The sequence below is a fragment of the Pteronotus mesoamericanus genome, unplaced genomic scaffold (assembly GCF_021234165.1).
Source record: "Pteronotus mesoamericanus isolate MK-2021 breed Mesoamerican mustached bat unplaced genomic scaffold, CSHL_Meso_final scaffold_137, whole genome shotgun sequence".
NCBI lineage: Eukaryota > Metazoa > Chordata > Mammalia > Chiroptera > Mormoopidae > Pteronotus > Pteronotus mesoamericanus.
The window spans coordinates 1,539,115-1,558,967 of NW_026555306.1; the positions used below are offsets into that span (position 1 = coordinate 1,539,115).

Consider the following 19,853-nt stretch of genomic DNA (forward strand, 5'->3'; position numbering starts at 1 on the left):
CTGGAGGAGGAAACATCTGAGCTAATACCTAAATGATGAGTAGGAATTGGGTAGAGTGGGGAAAGGTGTCTAAGCAAAGAGGTGAAAGAGAAGCATTACTTTTTTCACTTTCACGGAATGAAACGTGCCCTGTGGTGCTGGGGACACAGCACTGACCAGGACAGCCTTGGCTCTGTCCTCACAGAGCTCCCAGTCTGGAACATAAACCCATCACCGGTGATAACCTAGGTGTTCAGGGATGGGACAGGGGAGTTCAAAGCAGTGCCCGACCCAGCCAGTTATAGGCAGGGCACAGAGGATACCATGTTCCAAGGCCTAATAGCTCCTAATAATTGTCAAGAGCCTAGTCAATCAAAAAGGGTATGCGCAGCCCTGGCTGATATGGCTCCGTGGATTGAGTGCCAACTTGCAAACCAAAAGGTCTCTAGTTTGATTCCCAGTCACGGTACATTCCTGGGCTACAGGCTAGGTCCCTGGTTGGGGGGAGTGTAAGAAGCAACCGATTGATGTTTCTCTCCCTCTATATCTTCCTCCCCTCCCCTCGCTCTAAAAACTAAATAAAATCTTTTTTTTAAGGGGGAGGTTGGAAGCAGGTGGTCCTACAAACCAAAATTGCCAAAAGCTGGGGACGCAGGCTTCTCCACACCCCTTACCCAGCCGGGACCTTAGAGTCTAAGGCCTCCATTTTTTTTTTTTTTTTTTTTTTCCCCTTCCCTTCCCTTTCATTTTTTTTTAAAAGGGAAGAACCGGCTGGGGGACGCGTGACTTTCCGCCGTACCCATAACTCGGACGTCCTGACTACGCTGCGGAGCCGAGGGGCCCAGACGCCTGGGCTGGAGAAAACAACAACCGGTTTTTCCTCCATGTTTAATTCGGTATCACAGAAGCACCAATAAATAGTTCCTGCCCGCCCCCGCAATCTTCCTCCTGCCCGGCACAGGGCCCCAGGGGCTGGCTTCCCGTCGGGGGAAGGCACCTGCAGCCCCCAGAAAGCACCGCGGCTCAGGCCAGCAGAGCCGCAGCATCTGGAGAAATCCCGGAGTTCCAAAGGGGCGGGCCCAGGCTTTCAGGCAGTGGGCGGGGCCTCAGGGGCACCATGCGCGTAGGCGGAGCCTCGCGGGGACGTCCGCCGAGAGGGTGGGGCCGCTCAGGGAGCGTGGTTCTCGTCTGCGGCCGTCACGATGACGTCCATCCAAATGCGCATGGCCTCGGGGCTGGGCGCCACCATGTAGAAAAGGCGTTCGTAGGTTTTGACGCAGAACGTCAGGCGAGGGTTGGGACTCTGGGATAAGTCGAGAAGTAGAGACGGTTAAAAGACCGTATAGGGAGGAATTACAGCCCCGGGTGGCATTGGACCACTGGACAAGTTCATTAGACTCGCTGAATCTGTTTCCCCATCTGCCCTCCTAAATAATGACATCTATCTCATTGGGTTACGAGGGTTAAATGAATTAATACAGGAAAGGGCTTAGAATTTGAGGAGAGAGGAACTTGAAAGGAGGACCCATGTTCCTTTCCCCCAGCCTACCTTTTCCTATATTAGAAATCTAAGCATTCAGATTTCCCCTCTGCAAAATGTTCTCTCTGAGGGGAAAGCCAGCGTGCTCTGCAATCCATTTACTGAGCACTCACTTGCCAAGCCCAAATTCAGTAAATCCCTTACATGCATTATCTGTCTGTAACCACCTCACCTCTGCGGAAATGGGTTGAAGTGTGCCCATTTTGCAGGTGAGAAAACTAAGGCTGGCAAAAAGAAGTCACCTCCCCAACGTCCCACTGGTTGCTTTCTACAGCTCTTTCTAAACACCGTACCAGTTGCCAACACTTAAATTTTTGGCACTGCATTGTTATAAAAGTTCAAATTCCTGAATCCTCTAGGGAAAAAAAAAAATAGGATGCGACTTGGGGCTCATTCTGATTTGGCAACTACGGTCAGAAGCTGGAACCACAGTCTCCTCCGGATGCTCCCAGGCCGCCCCAGCCCTCACCCTGCCCTCTTCATCCATTCATCTCCAACTTCGCATCAGAGTTTGCCAAACTTTTGCTCTAAGAAGAGTAACAGTGGCTGAGAGCCAGAGACCGCGCTCTTAACTTTGGGTCCCTGCAGTGAAATGACCTGTTGATCCCCTGTACTGGATGGAGAACCCTAACAGCGGGCGTTGTGGGTGGCCTTTCCTGGGAACTAACTAAGGCCTGACTGGAGGGGCTCAACCAGAAGGACAGGGCAGCACCAAGCAGGGACTTCACCTTGAAGGCACAGCGTAGGTGGTCGTAATAGACTTCCTCAATGGCCTGGAAGTAGATGACGCCTTTGAGTTTGGACTCTTCCTTATCTGGCAGGGAGGTGAGGGAGAAACAGAGCCAGTGAGGGGGGTGTGTGGTGGGCAGGGTGCAGTCACTGGGCCCAAGTCCTCAGACCGGGGTTGGGGTGAGGAATGTGGTGACAGTCTGAAGGTCCCTAAAGTGCTGTAGTTGGAAGGTGAGCGAACGTTGATGCTAAATGGGAAACTGGTGTGGAGTCTGGACAATACTAGGGAAAGCGGTTGGAATCCCAGGCCCCTGAATGCCCTGGTCCCTGACAAGGGAAGGGACTCAATAAGAGGTCAGGTGCATTGACTCCCCTAGAGATAAATCAAGAGGGGCCTGGACTCCTGGGTGATGGAGGTGGGGGAGGGCACTGACAATGTGCATTCTGACTCCTCCTGGGTGTCTTAGGAAAATGGGGCCTGGGGAGCCAAAGTTGTACAAAACCGTTACCCATGTTACTGAGGCAGGCCTTCTAGAGGAAGAAGGGGATGGAGATCTGGACTCCTGGGTCCTGGGGGAAGAGGGAGCTGGGAGCCCAGACTCCTGGGTTCTGGTGGGTTAGGAAGGAGCAGGGGACCAAACTCTTGGACCCTGGGGAAAGAGGAGACCGGGGGCCTAGACTCCGGAGTCCTGAGGGAGGAAGGGGCCGGGGATCCAGACCTCTGGGCCTAAGAGAGAAAGGAGTGGGGCCGGGACTCCTAGGTGTCTGGTAGGAAAGCCCTGGGAGTGGACGCCTCCAGGGTCCTGGGGGCCACGGCAGGCAGGCTGGGTTTACCGGCATAGTAGGCCAGGCGGCGGGCCTGGCGGTCAAAGCAGAACCATCGCTTCCTCCAGGTCTTGATGCGCCCGCCCATCTTCACCAGGGGCCCGCGGCAGCAGCCCCCAGACACCTGGACATGTGGGCAGTTTTCGGGGTTGTGGCCCCAGCGTTCCAGGTGTAGCTGGAGATCCAAGACCCGGGGCCCTAGGGGGCGGGGTGGGAGCGTGGGCGTGGCCTGGGAGAAAAGACAAGGGGGCAGCTGAGGGCGCAGGGTCAGGAGGGGATCCTGAAGCCTGGAGCCCATGTGAGGACCTCACCTCCAAGACCTCTTACAGCCTTTAAACAGTTAACACTTAACAGTGACGATCGTGATGGGGAACCAGACCGCTACATTCACTGACTAGGAAACTGACGGAGCTTTACCAGCATCGACCCCTTGACTCCCCACTGCCGCCCCTGGGGCTACAATAAGCCCCGTATTACAGGTGAGCAAAGTGAGGTACAAAGGGATGAAGTAATCCACCCAAGGCCACCCAGAGCTCAGGTGGCAGAGCTGGGACTGGAACCCAGGGCTTCCTGCCCTAAGAGCTCACCCTGAAACACCAGAGGCATGTCAGAGAGGTGAGGGGCACCTGGGTCAGCGCCCCCAAAAGGGGACCCTCATATACTGCCTCTGTAGAGCAGGGATCAAATAGTAAGTGAGCAAAAAGTGAGAGCACTGTTTCTATTATTATTGCTGTTGTGATGAAATTAGTGATTATTACCTGCGTTAAGCACTTTATAGGTATAATTCCTCTGCTCACTCCAACCCTCATGCGAGGTAAGTACGTTATTATCCCCATTTTAAAGATATGGAAACCAAGACTCAGAGACTTTGTCACTAGACGCAAGTCACACAGCCAGAGATAACCAAGACAGGACTCACCAGGCGGTGGTCACCTGAGGGGGTCGTAAAGGGGAGAAGAATTAAATTAAGGCCCTGACAGTGTCTGCTGTTACCAGGTCCAGCCTGATCACACCTACTCTACCCGAGTGTTCGCTGTGAAGAATGGCATGACCTCGTCATCAGAAGGCTCAGGGCCAGCCTCAGACCTGCGTGCAAGCAGAGCCCCTGGGGATTTTGTTAAAATGTAAACTCAGATTCAGTCATTCTAGGTGGGGTGTGGAGTGAGGTTCTGCCTGCCTAACAAGCCCCAAGGACGCTGATGCTGTTGGTCCCCAGACCACACTTTGAGTATCGAGGGCTGAGAAGACGGAAGCAAGGCCAGAGCAAGAAGGGAAGAGAAACAGATGGGACTCCTTGGATGGAGACAGGGAGAGTGAGCAGGAAAAGAAGGGGGGGCGGGGGGAATGAGGAGTGCGCAGGAGGGACAGAGGCAGTTAAAAGCACCCCTGCTGGGGCCTGGAAGCACACGGGCCATCTCATCCAACCCATACAGTAACACTACTGATTGCCACCGTGTATGGGAGGCTGCCTGGGGCTCACCATGATCACCTTGTTCCTTCTCCCAAATCACCTGTTAGCACCCCCATTTGACAGCTGAGGAAACTGAGGCTTTAGAGAGGAGGCGACTCACCTGGTCACCCAAGTAGGGCCTGGGGGAGCCCGCCCCGATCCAAGAGAGCAGAGGTGGGCTCCAGACTCTCCGCTCCCTCCCCGCTACCCACCCACACAGAACCCCTGCCCCTCTGGAAGCCTCAGTTTTCCCCACACTGAACCTCGGGGGTTCACAGCACAGGCAGCTTCAGGGATGCGCTCGCCGCTGATGTCAGGCTCTCCAACCTGGTGATTCTACTTTTAGGCACAGACCCAGAGACATACTCTTTAATAAATGATGCTGCTACAAAGCAGGGGAGATTCATTTTTAATGAGCTAGAGCTTGCGCTCTATTTTACTCTGCTTTATTTTACTCCCTGGCTCCTATCAGCACCTGACACGCACTTTATTTTACTTACTGATTGGGCTTTTTTTTAAAAAAAGCTTTATTATTATCTTTCTAATCCTCACGGGAGCTTATCTTTTCTTGATTTTAGAATGAAAGGGACATTAATGTGAGAGAGAAACATCAACTGGTTTGCCCCCTGTACAGGCTACAGGTGGGATCAAACCAACAACGTACGTGTGGACCCTGACTGGGAGTCAAACCCCCACATTTCCGTGTATGGGACGATGCTCCAGCCAACTGAGCCACTTGGCCAGGGCTAATGCAGCTTTTTGTTTGCCCCCCCCCATAAACGCCAGTGTCTCCAAGGGCAGGAGTTGTTATATTGGTTACCCCCGCAGCCCAGGGCCCTCTGCACAGTGAGCATCTCATAAACAGAGGCTGAAACAAATAAGGAAAGGACCAGGAAAACAGAAAGCAGGTTGGGAACAATATACTCATTTTTGGGAAAAATAAATTGACAAAACATGGTTGGATCAGTGTATGTGGAAAATGAGTAAGGAGATTCGAAGGCTTTTTCACAACAGAAAATGCCTGGGCCTCCAGAGGTACGACAAGGAGTGGGGCTCAAGGGTGACCTTCCCTCTCCTGTACTGTCACATTCTTTATAACAAAAATGCATCCATGCTATGAGCAGTTAAAAATAACATTTTAATAAGGAGCCCGTCAGCTAAATCCAGAATGTGAGGAACTGTACAGGGTAAATGACTTGAGTTTTTTTTCCATGAAAAAAAAGGTATTATGCCCCAGCTGGTGCAGCTCAGTGGACTGAGTGCCGGCCTGCGAAACAAAGGGTCACCGGTTCAATTCCCAGTCAAGGCACATGACTGGTTTGTGGGCCAGGTCCCCAGCTGCGGGTGTGTGACAGGCAACCATACAATGATGTTTCTCTTCCTCTCTTTCTCCTTCCCTTCCTCTCTCTAAAAATAAATAAAATCTAAAAAAAAAAAAAAACCCAAAACCAAAAATAAACACAAAATTTTAAATAATTTTTAAAAGCCCCAGATGTAGTCACCTTCACTTTGCAGTAACTGCTGACACTGTCACCCACTTACAGAAGAGGAAACTGAGGCACAGAGAAGTGGAGCAAGTTACCCGAGGACATGCCACAGGTACGGACAACAACAATGGGAAAGGAACTAGGTCTTTTTGGTTCCCCTTCCCTTGACAAGCCCGCGACACATTTCTGAGCCACTGGAGAGGAAAGGGTGAGATAAGAAAAGGCAGAGGCCAGGGGGCGAAAGAAGCCGGAGAGGTGGGCCGAGGGGAGGAGACTGACCGTGCCGGAGGGAACAGCGGGGCTGGAGGAACCTTCCGTGCTCCTTCGTATTCCTTCCTGTGGATTCAGGATGGGGTCCATGAGGAGACTAACCAGTGAGATCTAGGGGAAGAGAACTGGAAACCTGGGTCCGAGGGAGGAGGGGCTGGGAGCCGGACTCCCGGGTCCGAGGGAGGAGGGGCTGGGGGCGGGGACTCCCGGGTCCGAGGGAGGAGGGGCTGGGATCTCACCCTGGCCTTGAGCAGCCGCTCCCGCTCCGCCACGGCCTGCTGCAGGAGCCGTTCCATGCGGGCAATGTCTGGGTAGAGCGCCCCATAGCTAGGCAGGAGGGAACAGAGACCAGGGCAGGCTATAGTGGCTCTGCCTCTTCCCCCCTATCTCCGCACCTTCTCCGCGACGTCTCACCTATTCCCAGAGCCACAGTTCAGCAGCTGATAGAGTGGGTGTCTCTCAGAGTCTCCTGCTGCTGGGGTGAGGGCTGAGGCCTCCAGGGGTCCTGGGGGAGAAGAGGTGGGGCTAGGGCAGGGGGCTGGGAGTCTCCCTCGTTCAAGCCCCTCCACCTCTCCCCAGGCCGGCATCCATGCCAAGTTCCCCTATCCTGTGCTGCCGGAAGCGGGGCAGTTGGGAAGGGGGAGTGTGGGGTAGGGCGGGCGTCCTCACCAGCACAATGGAGGGACAGAGGTCGGGGGGACCCCCTCTGGCTCAATCTCTCTCCCCTCTTCCGGGACATGCTTCCAGTCCTCTGGAGGCCGATGGAGCCCTGAAAACACACAAGCAGATGTTCAATCTCAACCGGAAGTCTAGAGGAAGGCCTGCCAAGTAAAACCACCATCTAACTGGCACAGATCAAAAAGCTACTATGAACGTGATGCTGAGTGAGCGCTAACAGTCGCAGAGGGAGGGCCACAGGGTGTAATGTCCAGAATGGGCTACTCCACAGAGACAGGAAGTAGGTTAGTGGTTGCCAGGGACCTGGGGAAAAGGGGCAATTGAGGGGTGATGGCTAACGGGTACCGGCTGTCTTTGGGGGTAATAAACATGCCCTAAAGTGGTGGTGATGGTTGTGCAACTCGGTGAATCCACTAAAAGCCACTAATTGTACATGTTAACTGGGTGAATTATATTTTAATAAAACTATAAAGAAAAACCCACTGTGTGGTGCACATGTGGAAAACTCAAAACACTCTCACAAACTGAGAAGGGGCAGTTCTGTTGAAACAAGCTTTAAGGAGGCCAATTTGGCTCTCTTTTTAAAATAACAAATGCATAACTCTTTGAGCCCCGGTTCCACTTGTAGGACTATACCCTATGGATATATTCATATATGTGCAAAATGGCTTGAGTTCAAGGTTATTCCCCTCAGAAGCCTAGAGACCAACTAAGTGCCCATGGAAGGGGGCAGGGTAAATAAACCAGGGATGATCCACACCAAGAAAAATTCTGCAGCATATACAGTAGAAGCAGAGGATGCTCTTTATATCCAGAGAGAAAATAACTTCCAAGATAAAAGCAAGTACAAAGCAGTGTGAAGATGATATATCTATGCATAAAAGCAGGAGAGAGTATATCCATGACAGAATACATAAATATGAAATATCTCCAAGAAGACACAAGAAACTGGTCACCTTGGCCACCCCCAGCAGATGATCTGAATGGACGGAAATAATAGTGAAAAAACCTCTCCTCTGAATATCCTCCCATGCCCTTTGAACTTTGAACAAGAGGAATGGTAACTTGTAAAAAAAAAAGGTCAACTAAATGCAACCTCTGTTCCTGGACTAGAAAAAAAAATTTTTTTCCTTTGGTTTTTGCTAGAAAAAACATTAGTGAGACAACTGACAAAATATGAATAAGATCTGTACATTTTAATAGTATAATCTCAGTTAGTTTCCTGAGTTTGATCACTATACTATGGTTATGTGCAAGAATGGCCTTGAGCCTGGACAGGCGTGGCTCAGTAGGCTGGGCATCATCCCACAAAGCAAAAGATTGCTAGTTCAATTCCTGGTCAGGACACATGCCTGGGCAGAGGGTTCAGTCCCCAGTTGGGGTGGGAACGAGAGGCAACGGACCAATCAATGTTTCTCTCTCACAACAATGTTTCTCTCCCTCTCTTTTTCCCTCCCTTCTCCTCTGTCTAAAAATAAATAAAATCTTTTTAAAAATAAATAAATATTAAAAAATGAATGACCTTAACCTTATGTGATAATACACAAGTATTTAGGGAGAAAAGAGAATCACATTCCAGAAAAGAATAATAAAGTGTGTGTGTGCGTGTGTGTGCGCACGCACACACAGACTGAGAAAGAATAAGGCAAATGTCAAGTGTGGAAAATGTTAATTACAGAATCTGAGTGACAGCTACACAGGGATTCTTTCTACTATTTCTGCAATTTTTGTCTTAAATTATTTCAAAATGAAAAGTTACAAAAAGATGAAAATAAACATATATGAGAATAATAATAAAGAAATAAAGTCAAAATCATTTTTTAAAGAAAAAAAGCAACAGCTCTGCATGAAAAAGTTGCATAATTTGAGAACCAATGAGAATACTCACTGCTATAGATTATAACTCATCAAATACATTTAGTCCATGAGTTAATAATAACAGAGAAGATCAACTTGGTTACCTTGGGAGGGTGCAAGAGAACCAACTCGATTTCAAAGACAGTTGAGTAAAGTGAAACCAATAAGCATTTTCCCTACATTTCCTACAAAAATCATAGCCCTGGGTAACAAAACAGTAAATGAAGGCGCATCCCTTTTTGTAGAAATATTTCAATCATACAAATAAACATATCATCAGAAAGTGCTGGGAGCCCTGGCTGGTGTGGCTCAGTGGATCAAGTGCTGGCCTGTGAACCAAAGAGTAGCTGTTTCAATTCCCAGTCAAGGGCAGGTGATTGGGTTGTGGGCCAGGTCTCCAGTAGGAGGCACACAAGAGGCAACCACACATTGATGTTTCTCTTCCTCTCTTTCTCTTTCCCTTCCTCTCCCTCTAAAAATAAATAAATAAAATCTTTTTTTTTTTTTTTAAAGAAAGAACTGCTGGGAGCAAAAAGACTAGGGCGTTATAAAAGAGGGTCACCTTCTGCCCTGGCCAGGTGGCTCAACTGGTTGGAGTGTCATCCTGTACACCAAAACGTTGCAGGTTCGATCACTGGTGGGGACTCACGTGGTAGGCAACCCATCAATGATTCTCTCTCTCGCTTTCTGTCTCTCACCCTCCCCCTTCCTCTCTCTCTAGGGCCAATGAACATATCCTCAGGTAATGATTTAAAAAGAAGAAGAAGAAGGCAGCCAGGGTGACTGAGGGGAAGCGTTCCAGGTAGAGGAATTGGCAGGTGCAAAGGTCCTGGCTGGTCAGAGCTCCTGCATCAGCACAGCATGCCGGGGAGGGTGGCGAGAGGTGGGCAGGGGCCGGACCATGCAGGGGCTGGCCGGCCAAGGTGAGGAGGCCTGGGGGCCCCTGAAGGCATTTGACGGGGAGGGTTGAAGCAGCAGGGCTGCTGTGTGTGGAATAGGTTGTTGGGAGATAAAAAATAAGACGCAGACACCAGTGAGGAAGCCAGTGTAAGGTCACAAAAACCAAAGATGGGGTGGAAGTGGATAGAAGGATGCCAATAATTGTAACACCACTAATAATTGTAACTGTCATCAGAGTACCAGCAGTCCGCACCCACTGAGCATCTACTCTGCCAGGCGCCACGCTAAGCCTTTAACCATCAACCAGTGGTGCTGTTATCACTCCCATTCTGCAACTGGGAAGAACTGCCAGCTGAGCCCAAGCAGGGGCAGTACTCTTAGACATCACGTGATCCTCGAAAGAAGGGGTGGAATTTGAGGATTTAATAGGACTTGGAGTGAGAGAGAAGAAGGGGCAAGGAGGCGAGGAGTTACCCACTTGTTTGTGTTTATCCAGCTGAGTGAAGAAACACTCCCTGCTTCTGCTGTGCTCTGCAACCCCCAGCTGCTCCCTCTGCACCCGTGCGGACCACCGTACCCACTTGGATTCTGAAGGAGCCCTGGAAACCCTAGTCTCCTAAAGGGCACAGGCCGCGGAAACAGACACACAGGGTTCAGACCCGCCCTGCCACTTCCTGGGTGTGTGACTTTGGCAGGCCATTTCCGTGCCCAGGCTGGACCTCCCTGCTGTGAAGTGGGCGATGGCCCTTTGCCCCGCCGTGGCTGATGCCAGGATTAAGTGAGTGACCTCATGCAAAGCACACAGAGGACTGCCTGGCCCGGCCCCCCACAAGACACCCGCTGCAAGGCGGGTATGAGATCCACACCAGCAGGTCCGGGGTCCGCCTGGCCTTAGAAGCTCCGTGTCCACAGGAGCCGGTAACTCAGAAAACAACTCCATAGGAATGGACACAGCTTCCCATTGAGTATTTATAGACATGCAACTTACTTACAAGGGTCATATTTACTGTAAGTTGGTTGCCTGGCAACCCATCTGATATTCCACCTTTATCAGCCTTCCAGGGAAATCAATTAGAAGGTCAATTTCCCAGATATTATCTGCTCACTCTTTGCCCTTAATAGGACCTACTTTGGGGGATTCTCCTGAGCAAAAAAATGAAATGATAAATTTTCATTTTATATATATAACTTCATGAACATAAGTGTCATATATTCATGAATTATATATTCATAAATCATACAAAATATTTATGAATATATATGAATACATATAATTTTATGTCAAGTTGCCAATATTTTGACTGCTTTTCACCTCCAAATAATAGCTGTTCCATATGGTTCAAAGTGATAAAAAGACTTCAAGCAGACCTTGGCCTACATGAATGTCTTGAAAGTGACTGTTATTATTAGTATTAATTAATAAGTAGTCCTGGCCAGATAGCTCAGTTAGTTAGAGCATCATCCCAGTACGCCAAGGTTGAGGGTCTGATCCCTGGTCAGGGCACATAAGGAGTTGGCCATTGAGTGCATAAATAAGTGGAACAATTGCTGTTTCTCTCTCCTTAAAAATCAGTAAATAAAAAAAAAAGTAAGGTAACATTTAAAAAGTATTAATAAGAAAGAATGTAAGACATTGCACATATTATTACATGATATGTATATTAGACAATATAATAATATTCATTAATGTTATTATTGTGTGTACAAAGACACACACACAGATCTTTATAACAGCATTGCTTAAACTGCAAAAACTCAAATCACCATTCACAGAGAGAGGGTCGCTCTATGCCCTAATGTTGAATTGTGTCCACAGGGAAACCCAGAGTACTTGGGTTCAAATCCCAGTTCTGCCACATTCTAGCTAGTTAAGTAACTTCGTCTCCCTGCCTCAGTTTCTGTAAAATAGAGATGAGAAACCACTTCACTGAGTTTTTGCAAGACCAACTGTGTGACTCATGTGTGATGCATTTAAAATGCTGCCTGACACATGATAAAGACTCAGTGAATATCGGTTGTCATTAGTATTACTGTTATTGTTTATATTGTTATCACAGAGTTGTTAACAACGGTGAGTCAGCTCTAAATGTATCAATGGAAAACAATTTCCATGATCGAGTATTAAGCTATAAAATAAAAGCCAACTAAGATACACACTTTTGCAAAAAAAAACAAGAACAAAAACAACTTTCATGATATAACAGGAACCACCAATTAATTTCTAAGCGCTTACCCCACATCCACACAACTGAAACAAAACTTGTTATCTAACCTTCACGCCATTTCAGGCACCACGCCCTGCCATCGTCCACTCTATTTCATTGAAAAAACCAGTAGCAACCCATTCAAGAAATCTTTGTCCCATTAATAAGGTTTCAGAAGATCTGCAATGGAAGGCTACTCAAGAAACAAGAAGTTGTGCCGCTTCTGGGGAAGGGGCTGTGGGCCATTGGGGTGGGGAGAGGAGGCCTTCTTATGCCCTGTTCAGATGCTCTTAAAATTTACTCTTGGATGCACATGTTTTCATTTCTCCAGGGGAGGGGTGGGATGTTAGGCAGAAGGGAAAGAAATTAAACTGGAGCCTGATAAAACTAAAAACACCCTTTGATCAACTCTCCCTGTCCCCCGTGGCAGAGAAAGTCACAGTGGGAATTCTGGAGACGAAGTGACCAGAGGGACAGTGGGGAAGCACCTGCAGGGAGCTGTGAACGGAGAAGAGGCAGGACGAAGCGGAGGCGGCGGTGTGCGCAGCGGGGTCCTGGAGCACCAGCAACTGGCGGTCCGTCTTCTGGGTGAACAGGAGCTGCAGGGAAGGTGACGGTTAATAGGAGCTGGAGGGATCGCGGAGGCCCCACTAGTTCCAGGATGCTCCGGCCACTGTGTCTAGTGCATTCCATTTCTCAGATGGAAAACAAAGGTCCGGAGTCACAAGAGGGCGGAAACGTGGTCCAATCTCCCAGCGTGGGCAGAGAGTGCCATTTCCCTGAGGAGGAGGAGCTGGAGGCCTAACTGCTGGGTCCCAAGGGTAAAAGGGATTAGAGGCCAAGTGTCCTGGATCCCAAGGGAAGAGGGGCCTAAGGCCCTGGACTTGTGGGTCTGAGGGAGGAGGGGCTGACAGGCACCTGAAATCCCCATACCTTCGTGAGGGCCTGGTTGGGCTCAGCGAAGTCCCCGCCAGGGCTTCCCTGAAGGCAATTAAGCTCCAGCAGTCGGCTCCGTTCCTAGGGGAAGGCAAGGCATCAGGACGGCCACCCTCAGGGTCCGAATGGGCCATCCCAGCAGCAGGGAGGCCACGCGATGCCCCAGGGGAAGTAGGACAGTAGAACTGATGGCCACCTACTTGTGTCAGGGCCTGAAGGGCCTCCTCCTTCTTCCGGCTCAGCCCCCGGCTCTCGGCTGCCATCTGCTCCCCCAGCGACTTCAGCTGCTCCTCCAAAACCTGGATCCGGCGCTGCAGGGCACCCCCAATGCCCTCATTATGCAGCTGCCCTCCGCTCCCCAGCTGGCTCCTACGGAGCCAGCCTGGGGTTTGCTCTACCCCGTAGCAGAGACCCAGGGACCAGGGGGCCTGGGAGCCGCTGTGGGGGAACTCAAAGCTCCCTTGTGCCTTCTTCCCTTTGGGGAGTTCAGAAGAGGGGATGGAAGATTCGATATACAGATAAAGCCAAGCGACCAGAAGAAGGACCTAGACAGATCCCAAGAGACAGAGGTGCAGAGAAGGAAGACAGGGCAGAAACACAGCAGAGACGGACAGAAGCTGCGTGAGACAGAGGAAAGGGAAAAAGAGTGACAGAAAAGAGACCCAGAAATAGAGGTGGAGAAAAGAGACACACATTAGAACTTTCTGATCCGAAATTCCAGAAAGCTTGGTGTTAAGTATATCCAAACGTGCCCCCTTTTCCCGTGGGCTTTATCGGACCCTTGACTATGAAGGTCCCAGAAAGGATGGTGGCAGCATCTTTTTGGACTAGGGTTGGACAGGCGTAGACTGTAGTGGTGAAGACAAATAGGTTCATATCCCAGCTGCCCTTTACAAACTAAGTGACTTGGCAAAGATTATGTGAGTATGCCGACCTTCAGTTTCTTCATGTATAAAATGGGCAAAAATAAGATTTGTCTCCTAGGATTGTTGTAAGGATTCAACGATTAAATAGATGTCTGCTATTGTCATTACTCTCATGAAGAACACAACACAGGTCCAAAAGAAAGAATGGGCCAGACATGGAGTGGAGAAGACAGAGAGCGACGGGAGGGAGGCAGGCTAGCAGCCCAGCTCACCCTGTGCTGGGCCAGGCTGGCCTGAAGCTCCTGGACCTTGGGGTCCTGCACGCAAGCTCCAGTGCTGCCCCGAGGATCCTCCTCCTCCCGCCGGCTCTCCCGCTCCAGTTGCTGGAACTCCAGGTCCTCATAGGCACGCTGGGCCACATCCAGCTGTTCCCTCATCTGTGGGCGGAAATGCAAAAGGGCTCAAAGCCAGGACCCCGAGGGCTCAGGGGAGTGAAGGGTTGGGCCAGGACTCCTGATCAACAAGGAAGGAGGCACTCACAGTCTAGACTCAAGTCCTGGGGGGAAGGGGACTCTGGGAGGAGGGGACTGAAGGCCTGGACTCCTGGGTCTTGAGGGGGACGGGGCCTGTACACCAGGTCCCTGAGATGGTCCAAAGGGCCCTCACCTCTTGCACGGCCTGCAGAAGCCGCTCACGCTGGTCCTCTGGCTGTGAGTCGAGCTGTCCCTGGGCCTCCTGGAGTCTCTGGCGAAGACCCTCCACTCGATCCCGCTCCTGACTCAGCCGCTGCTGCTCCTGAAAGAAGGCCAGGCTTTTAGCCTCACCCTGAGCACAAGGGACAAACACAGAGGCCAGCAAGGGCCAGGCCCGCCAGCCCTGAGACACCCCCCTCCCTGAGGCTGGCTTCAGGAGGGCAGGGACCCTGTGCATCTGGTTCACGCTGGCGCTGGCCTGCCCAGAAAAGGCATCATATAAACAGTTGTTCAGGAAATGAATTGATGTAAAGCGTACCCATGCTGAGTGATTGCTACTGGGACCCAGAGCAGGGGGTCAGACCTGGACCCTGGGCTCCAGGTGGGGACACTAGTTACAGCCTGGGACAGTCAGGGCCATGAATTGCAGAGACTGTCGGAACCCGGCAGAGGGGGGAGCAATTTCTGTTGGAATAACCCCAGGTTTTCCTGGCTGTAAGGATTTTAAAGTGAGCCTCAAAGATCAGAGGGCATTTAGACCTAGGGAGGTAGAGGGGGTTGGAAGGACAGTTTGGGGAGAGGGAACAGCATCCTGCAAATGCACCGTGGAGCTGAAAAGTATGAGAAGGTTAGGGGCAAACTCTGTTCAGGAAGGAAGAAGACGTGGTGGAGGAAAGAGACGGTGAGCACAGTGGGAGATGGCAGTGGAAAGGCAGGCTCAGCTCACGCTGGGTTTGCTCAACCAGGCTAAGGAGCCCTTACCCTGGGGCAGTGGGGAGCCACGGAAGGACTGGAAGGATGGAGTGGGATCTAGGTCTGAAATCATCCCATAGGGAGATGGATTCGAGGGGCTGAGACCAGCTCCTTCATGAGTCCTCCAAGCAATGCGGATAAGATGTACACTAGGCCTGGGCGGTGGGGATGCAAAGGGGGCAGAACAGACAGAGAGGACCCGGGAATAGAAAGGACAGGGCACGCTGCCTGACAGGCTGGGTGTGAAAGACAGGGAGGTGTGCCCAGCAAGGTCCCAGACTCTGGCCTGGTGACTGAAGGGAGGGTGAGATAGGAACGATGCAGAAAAGGGAGTTGCTGAGGTCAGCTTTGGTTACGGTGACTGAGAAGGGCCAGCTCCTGCGTCTGAGGGAGGAGGGGCCTGGGCACCTGGACTCCTGTGTCCTGGGGGAGGAAGGAACATCTAGGAACCAGTACCGTAAGCAGGAAACAGAGGTCTGATTATGGGAGAGAAACCAGGGCTGAGAGAAATACAGGCTGTTTGAGGACCCAGCCGGAGGATACTACAACATGCAAGATATGGACAAAGAGATAACTGGATAGAATTACAAAGTCACCATCTCCTAAGCTATAATGTTAAGGGATCCAAGCAATGACCACCAATGGATGGGTGTTAAAGCCTTTAGGCAAACAATTATTGTGAAAGGATGGGGTGACCTTCTGCGGTCTGGACATCCAGAGATGACATCCCCCTGCCACGGCACACAGGAAGCACCGTGAATGCGACGCAGCCTGTACTTCTAACCCGCCACCTGCTGCAAGGCAGATGACCACGGCATAGGCAAAGGACACGGGCCACATCCTGACCATGGGACAGAAGACTCAGTTTCCCCAACAAGCGGTATGAAACAGAACAGTACGTAGGGACTGTTAGAAACAAGTAATGGAAAAAGTCCAAATAAAATAAAACCAGAAAGTAAAAAAAATGAAACAACACACAAAGCATTTCAACCCTTTGGGGGACCTGATTCCAACAGCCAACTGTTAAATGACATTTTTGAGGCAATCCAGAAATAGGAAAGCTGGAAATAAGACAATATTAGGAACATTAATTTTAAAGGGAGTTCTTATTTAAAAGTAATGTGCTATCGGGGATAGGCTTTCAAAACTAGTAACAGGGGCGCAAATGGAGGGAGACGAAGCGGGAATGGAGATTAATCACTGCTGGGGCTAGAGAGCGCGCCACCACACGGCGGCCATCTGGCTCTTCTATTTTGATTGGTTTGACGTTTTTTCACAGTATGACATTAAAAGAGCAAAGAGAGAGGGGCAGAAGTCATTCAGGCCCCCAAATCATGGGCAGGGAGGCAGGAGGAAGATAAGGAGAGGCGTCGGTCCATCACTGCCTCCCATCCCAGCCCCCATTTGGGAATAGGGGTAACCCTGGTCCAGGGCGCCCTCCCCCCAGGAGTCCTAACAGGAACATCCTTCCGACAAGGAGGAAAACTGATGATGAAGACCCAGCGGGACAAACAGACCTGTTCCCTCTGCGCCCGCTGCTCCCCGTCCACCTGCTGCTCTAGCAGCTCCCGGAGTTGCTCCTCCTCCCGCCGGACAGCCACTCGCTCCCCAGCCAGCTCACCCCGCAGCAGGGCCACCTCGACCTCCATCTGCGGAGAAAACGCAAAGGCTGGGGCCCCGAGGCCGAGGGAAGGAGGGGGCAGGAGGCCTAGAATGGGATCCCTGGGAAGAAAGGCCTGGGAGACTTCGCGCCGGGTCGGCACCTCACCTCGATCCTCAGCTCCTTCCTCTGGCGCTGTAGCTCCTTCACTCGCTGCTCCATCAGGGCCACTCGAGTCAGAGCCTCCAGCTGCTGCTCTCGAAGCCGCTGCGCCACCCCGCGCGCCCCTTCCTTAGACTGGGGGGGCGTCGGGGGCGCGGCCCGGGTCTGCACAGAAGGCGGGGCCTCCCCCTGAGATTAAAAGAGCATTCGGTCCAGTGGAGAGGCCTCGCCCCCTGCGGCCGCTAAATAGGTCTGGTCCCTCCCTGCCTCCTATTTCCTGGGGGGCGGGGGGGGGGGGTCCTCAATCGGCCTAAACTCGACCACCACGCTTTTAAACGAGGCGGGGGGTGCAAGTCCCGCGACCACCCGGCCCCAGGGGCTCGTAATTTCAGGAGCCGGCTCAAGGACGGCGTTTCGTTTTCTCTAACCGGGTCCTAAATCTCCGGGCGTCAAGTGCTCGTAGGCCGTGGATCCCTCTCTCCTCCCTGGTCTCTGCGGAGCCTTTCACCCTGTTTCTCTGCGCTTCGTCTCTCCCACTCGGCATCTGTCTTCTGTCTCTGAGTTGCTCCTTCTCTTCCTCTTCCTCGGAGTCTCCCTCTCTCTTAAGGTTTCCCTGTCTCTATTTCTGTTTCTCTGAGCATCTCGGCCCTGTTTCTGGGTTTCTGTCTGTGTGCCATCTCTCTGAATCTCTCTTCCTGTGTCTCTGTCTCTTGTGGGTCTTCTCTTTTCATTGCATTTATTTATTTAATCCTCATCCGAGGACATGCTTAGAGAGAGGGGGGAAGGGGCGGAGAGAGAGAGGAATATTAATGTGAGAGAGAAACATCCCTCGCTGCCTCTCGCTCGTGCCCGACAGGGGACCGAACCTGCAACCCGGGCCCATGCCCTGGCCGGGAATCGAATCCGCGACCTTTCGGTGTGCTGGGCAAAGGCCCAGCCAGCTGAGCCACACCGGCCAGGGCCCCTCGGGTCTTTGTCCCTCCGTCTCCCTGTTTCTGGGTCTCTGTCCATCCGGTCTCTCTATATCGGTCTCTAGGTGTCTCTGTCTTCCCCCCGGTCTGGGTCTCTCTGGCCCTGCGTCCGTGTCTTTGTCTCTCAGGAGTTTCCATATCCCTGGGGCTCCCTCCCTGTCTCCGGATTTCTGTCTGTCTGGCCTCTCCGTACCTGTCTCTCGCGGTCTCTGTCACCCGCTCCGGGTGCCCCCGCACGGCCCCCTCCCCGTGGCTGCTGCCCTCCTGGTCCCTCACCGCGTCGCGGCTGCTCTCAGTGCTGCTGCCTTCGGCCACTTCTTCCTCTTCTTCCGCCTGCTGCTCAGCTCCTCCGCCACTAGAGAGCCCCGCGGGGACCTCGGGAGCCTCCTGCTCGCGAGGGTCCTCGGGGAGCTCCCGGGACTGGGCGGCTCCTTTGGGCTGAACCGCCTCATCGTTCTCTGGGACCGGTGGCGATGGGGTCCCCTCGTCTGGGCAGCTAGGAGTCCCCATGGCGGTGGCGCGCTACCGCGGGGTGGGCGGGGCCCGGAGTCCGGGGGCGGGAACTGACAGCGTGGGGGCGTGGCCCAGGGGCCTGAGCGCTCCGCCCGACAGTTCCAAAGGGGCGCGGCCTAAGAGTTCAAAGGAAGGGACTGAGCCCTCCGGGGGCGTGGCCTGGAGCTTTCAGGGGCGGGATTCGAAGGCTCTCGCCCCGCCCCCAGGGGCGGGATCGGATTTGGGGTCCTGGGTCCTAGCTGGCCCCCTCTAGCCTTCTCCTTTCTATCTAGGTGTGGCACCTTGTTACCCTCCCAGCAGCCCGCCCACCCCCACAATCCCAGGACCACCTTACAGCGACCCGGGGCCTCCTTCTCCCTCGGGGACTCAGGAGTCCGGGCTCCCGTCCCCTGCTCTCCCGAGCCAGGTAGGCTTGGCTCCGACCCCAAAGGAGCGGCGCCCATGTCACCTCACCCAGGAACCGAGGAGCTGGGGCTCCTGGTCCCCTTCCCTCCAGACAAACCAGAAGTCTTGAGTCCTCAGCTCCTCCAGGGAGCTAAATTCCCAAGCTCTAGCCTCCTCCACCCCCGCGGACCTAGGAGGCCAAGTGTCCAGCCCTCTGCTGCCCTGCAACCCCGGCCACCTCACCTGCTCAGGATTCGGCGCGCTCCCTTCTGCACTCTGGGCGCTGTCGTTTCAGCCTCCGAAACAGGTGGCTGGGAAAGAGGGAGGAGAGAGGCGGCTTTGTCCCCATCCACAGCAGCCCGGAAGTGGAGGGGGGGCACAACAGGTCCAACAGCTCCCGAGGGAGGAGGGAGCGACCTGCTTGCCCCGCCCGCGACCGTGGCATCCGGACATCCCGGCCCCACCGGCCGCACCGGCCCCACCCTGGGAAAACCCAGCATCGCGACCCCCCACTCTGCCTCTAGTGCCCCCATTCCCGTCCCTTGGAGGACCTGGTGTCTTGGTCTCATATGAGTAAACGCCTCCCTAATGCCCAGACCCTGGGAATGCTGAAAGAAAGAAGGGAATGCAGAGAGAGGACTCTCCCCTCTAAAGAGCCCTTCAGAAGGGCCCCGACCGGTTTAGGGAGCTGGACAATGGGACAGGGTGCCCTGAGCTGAGTCAGAGACCTGCCTGCAGACAGAGGGAAGTGTACCGCCCCCCTACTCTGCTATGGGGTGGACAGGAGAGGTTAAAGGTGTCAGCCAGACCCTTTCCTCTCTGGGTAAAAACAGGAAAATAACTGGTGTGAGAAAGTATTATTGGGTGTCAGGAGCTGTGCTAAAAATTGATACACATTAATTTAATCCTATCTGCCTAGCAGCCTAACAAGAAAGGGATGTCTATCTCCACTTCATAGTTGGAGAAACTGAGGCTGAGAGGAACACGTGTGCCCAAAGTCTATACACATTGTTGACACCAGCACCAGATATGTTCTCTGGAAAGTCTGTTTCAAACC

At 52.5% G+C, this 19,853-nt stretch overlaps 1 protein-coding gene across 1 annotated transcript; it reads right to left on the reverse strand.

Annotated features, from left to right (window-relative positions):
- Positions 1 to 1,012: 1,012 nt before the first annotated feature.
- Positions 1,013 to 19,076, reverse strand: PHLDB3 (pleckstrin homology like domain family B member 3). The gene is made up of 16 exons (XM_054588435.1): positions 19,040 to 19,076; positions 18,176 to 18,528; positions 16,935 to 17,117; positions 16,684 to 16,815; positions 14,388 to 14,516; positions 13,994 to 14,158; positions 13,056 to 13,166; positions 12,853 to 12,936; positions 12,408 to 12,518; positions 6,950 to 7,049; positions 6,695 to 6,785; positions 6,520 to 6,607; positions 6,290 to 6,346; positions 3,083 to 3,302; positions 2,248 to 2,333; positions 1,013 to 1,282 (listed from the first exon to the last, which is right to left on the reverse strand). Exons 2-16 carry the CDS (start codon positions 18,407 to 18,409, stop codon positions 1,148 to 1,150), a joined length of 1,926 nt encoding a protein of 641 aa, XP_054444410.1. The 5' UTR covers positions 18,410 to 18,528; positions 19,040 to 19,076; the 3' UTR covers positions 1,013 to 1,147.
- Between the last annotated feature and the right edge of the window lie 777 nt (positions 19,077 to 19,853).

Bases quoted from the DNA above. Each gene is read 5' to 3' on its own strand.
- PHLDB3 (XM_054588435.1), bottom strand. From the start codon at position 18,409: ATGGGGACTCCTAGCTGCCCAGACGAGGGGACCCCATCGCCACCGGTC. The intron at 17,118-18,175 runs GTGAGGGACCAG...TTTTAATCTCAG, and splicing joins CTGAGAGCAGCCGCGACGCG to GGGGAGGCCCCGCCTTCTGT. The intron at 14,517-16,683 runs GTCTGTTTGTCC...GCCTTCTTTCAG, and splicing joins AGCGGGCGCAGAGGGAACAG to GAGCAGCAGCGGCTGAGTCA.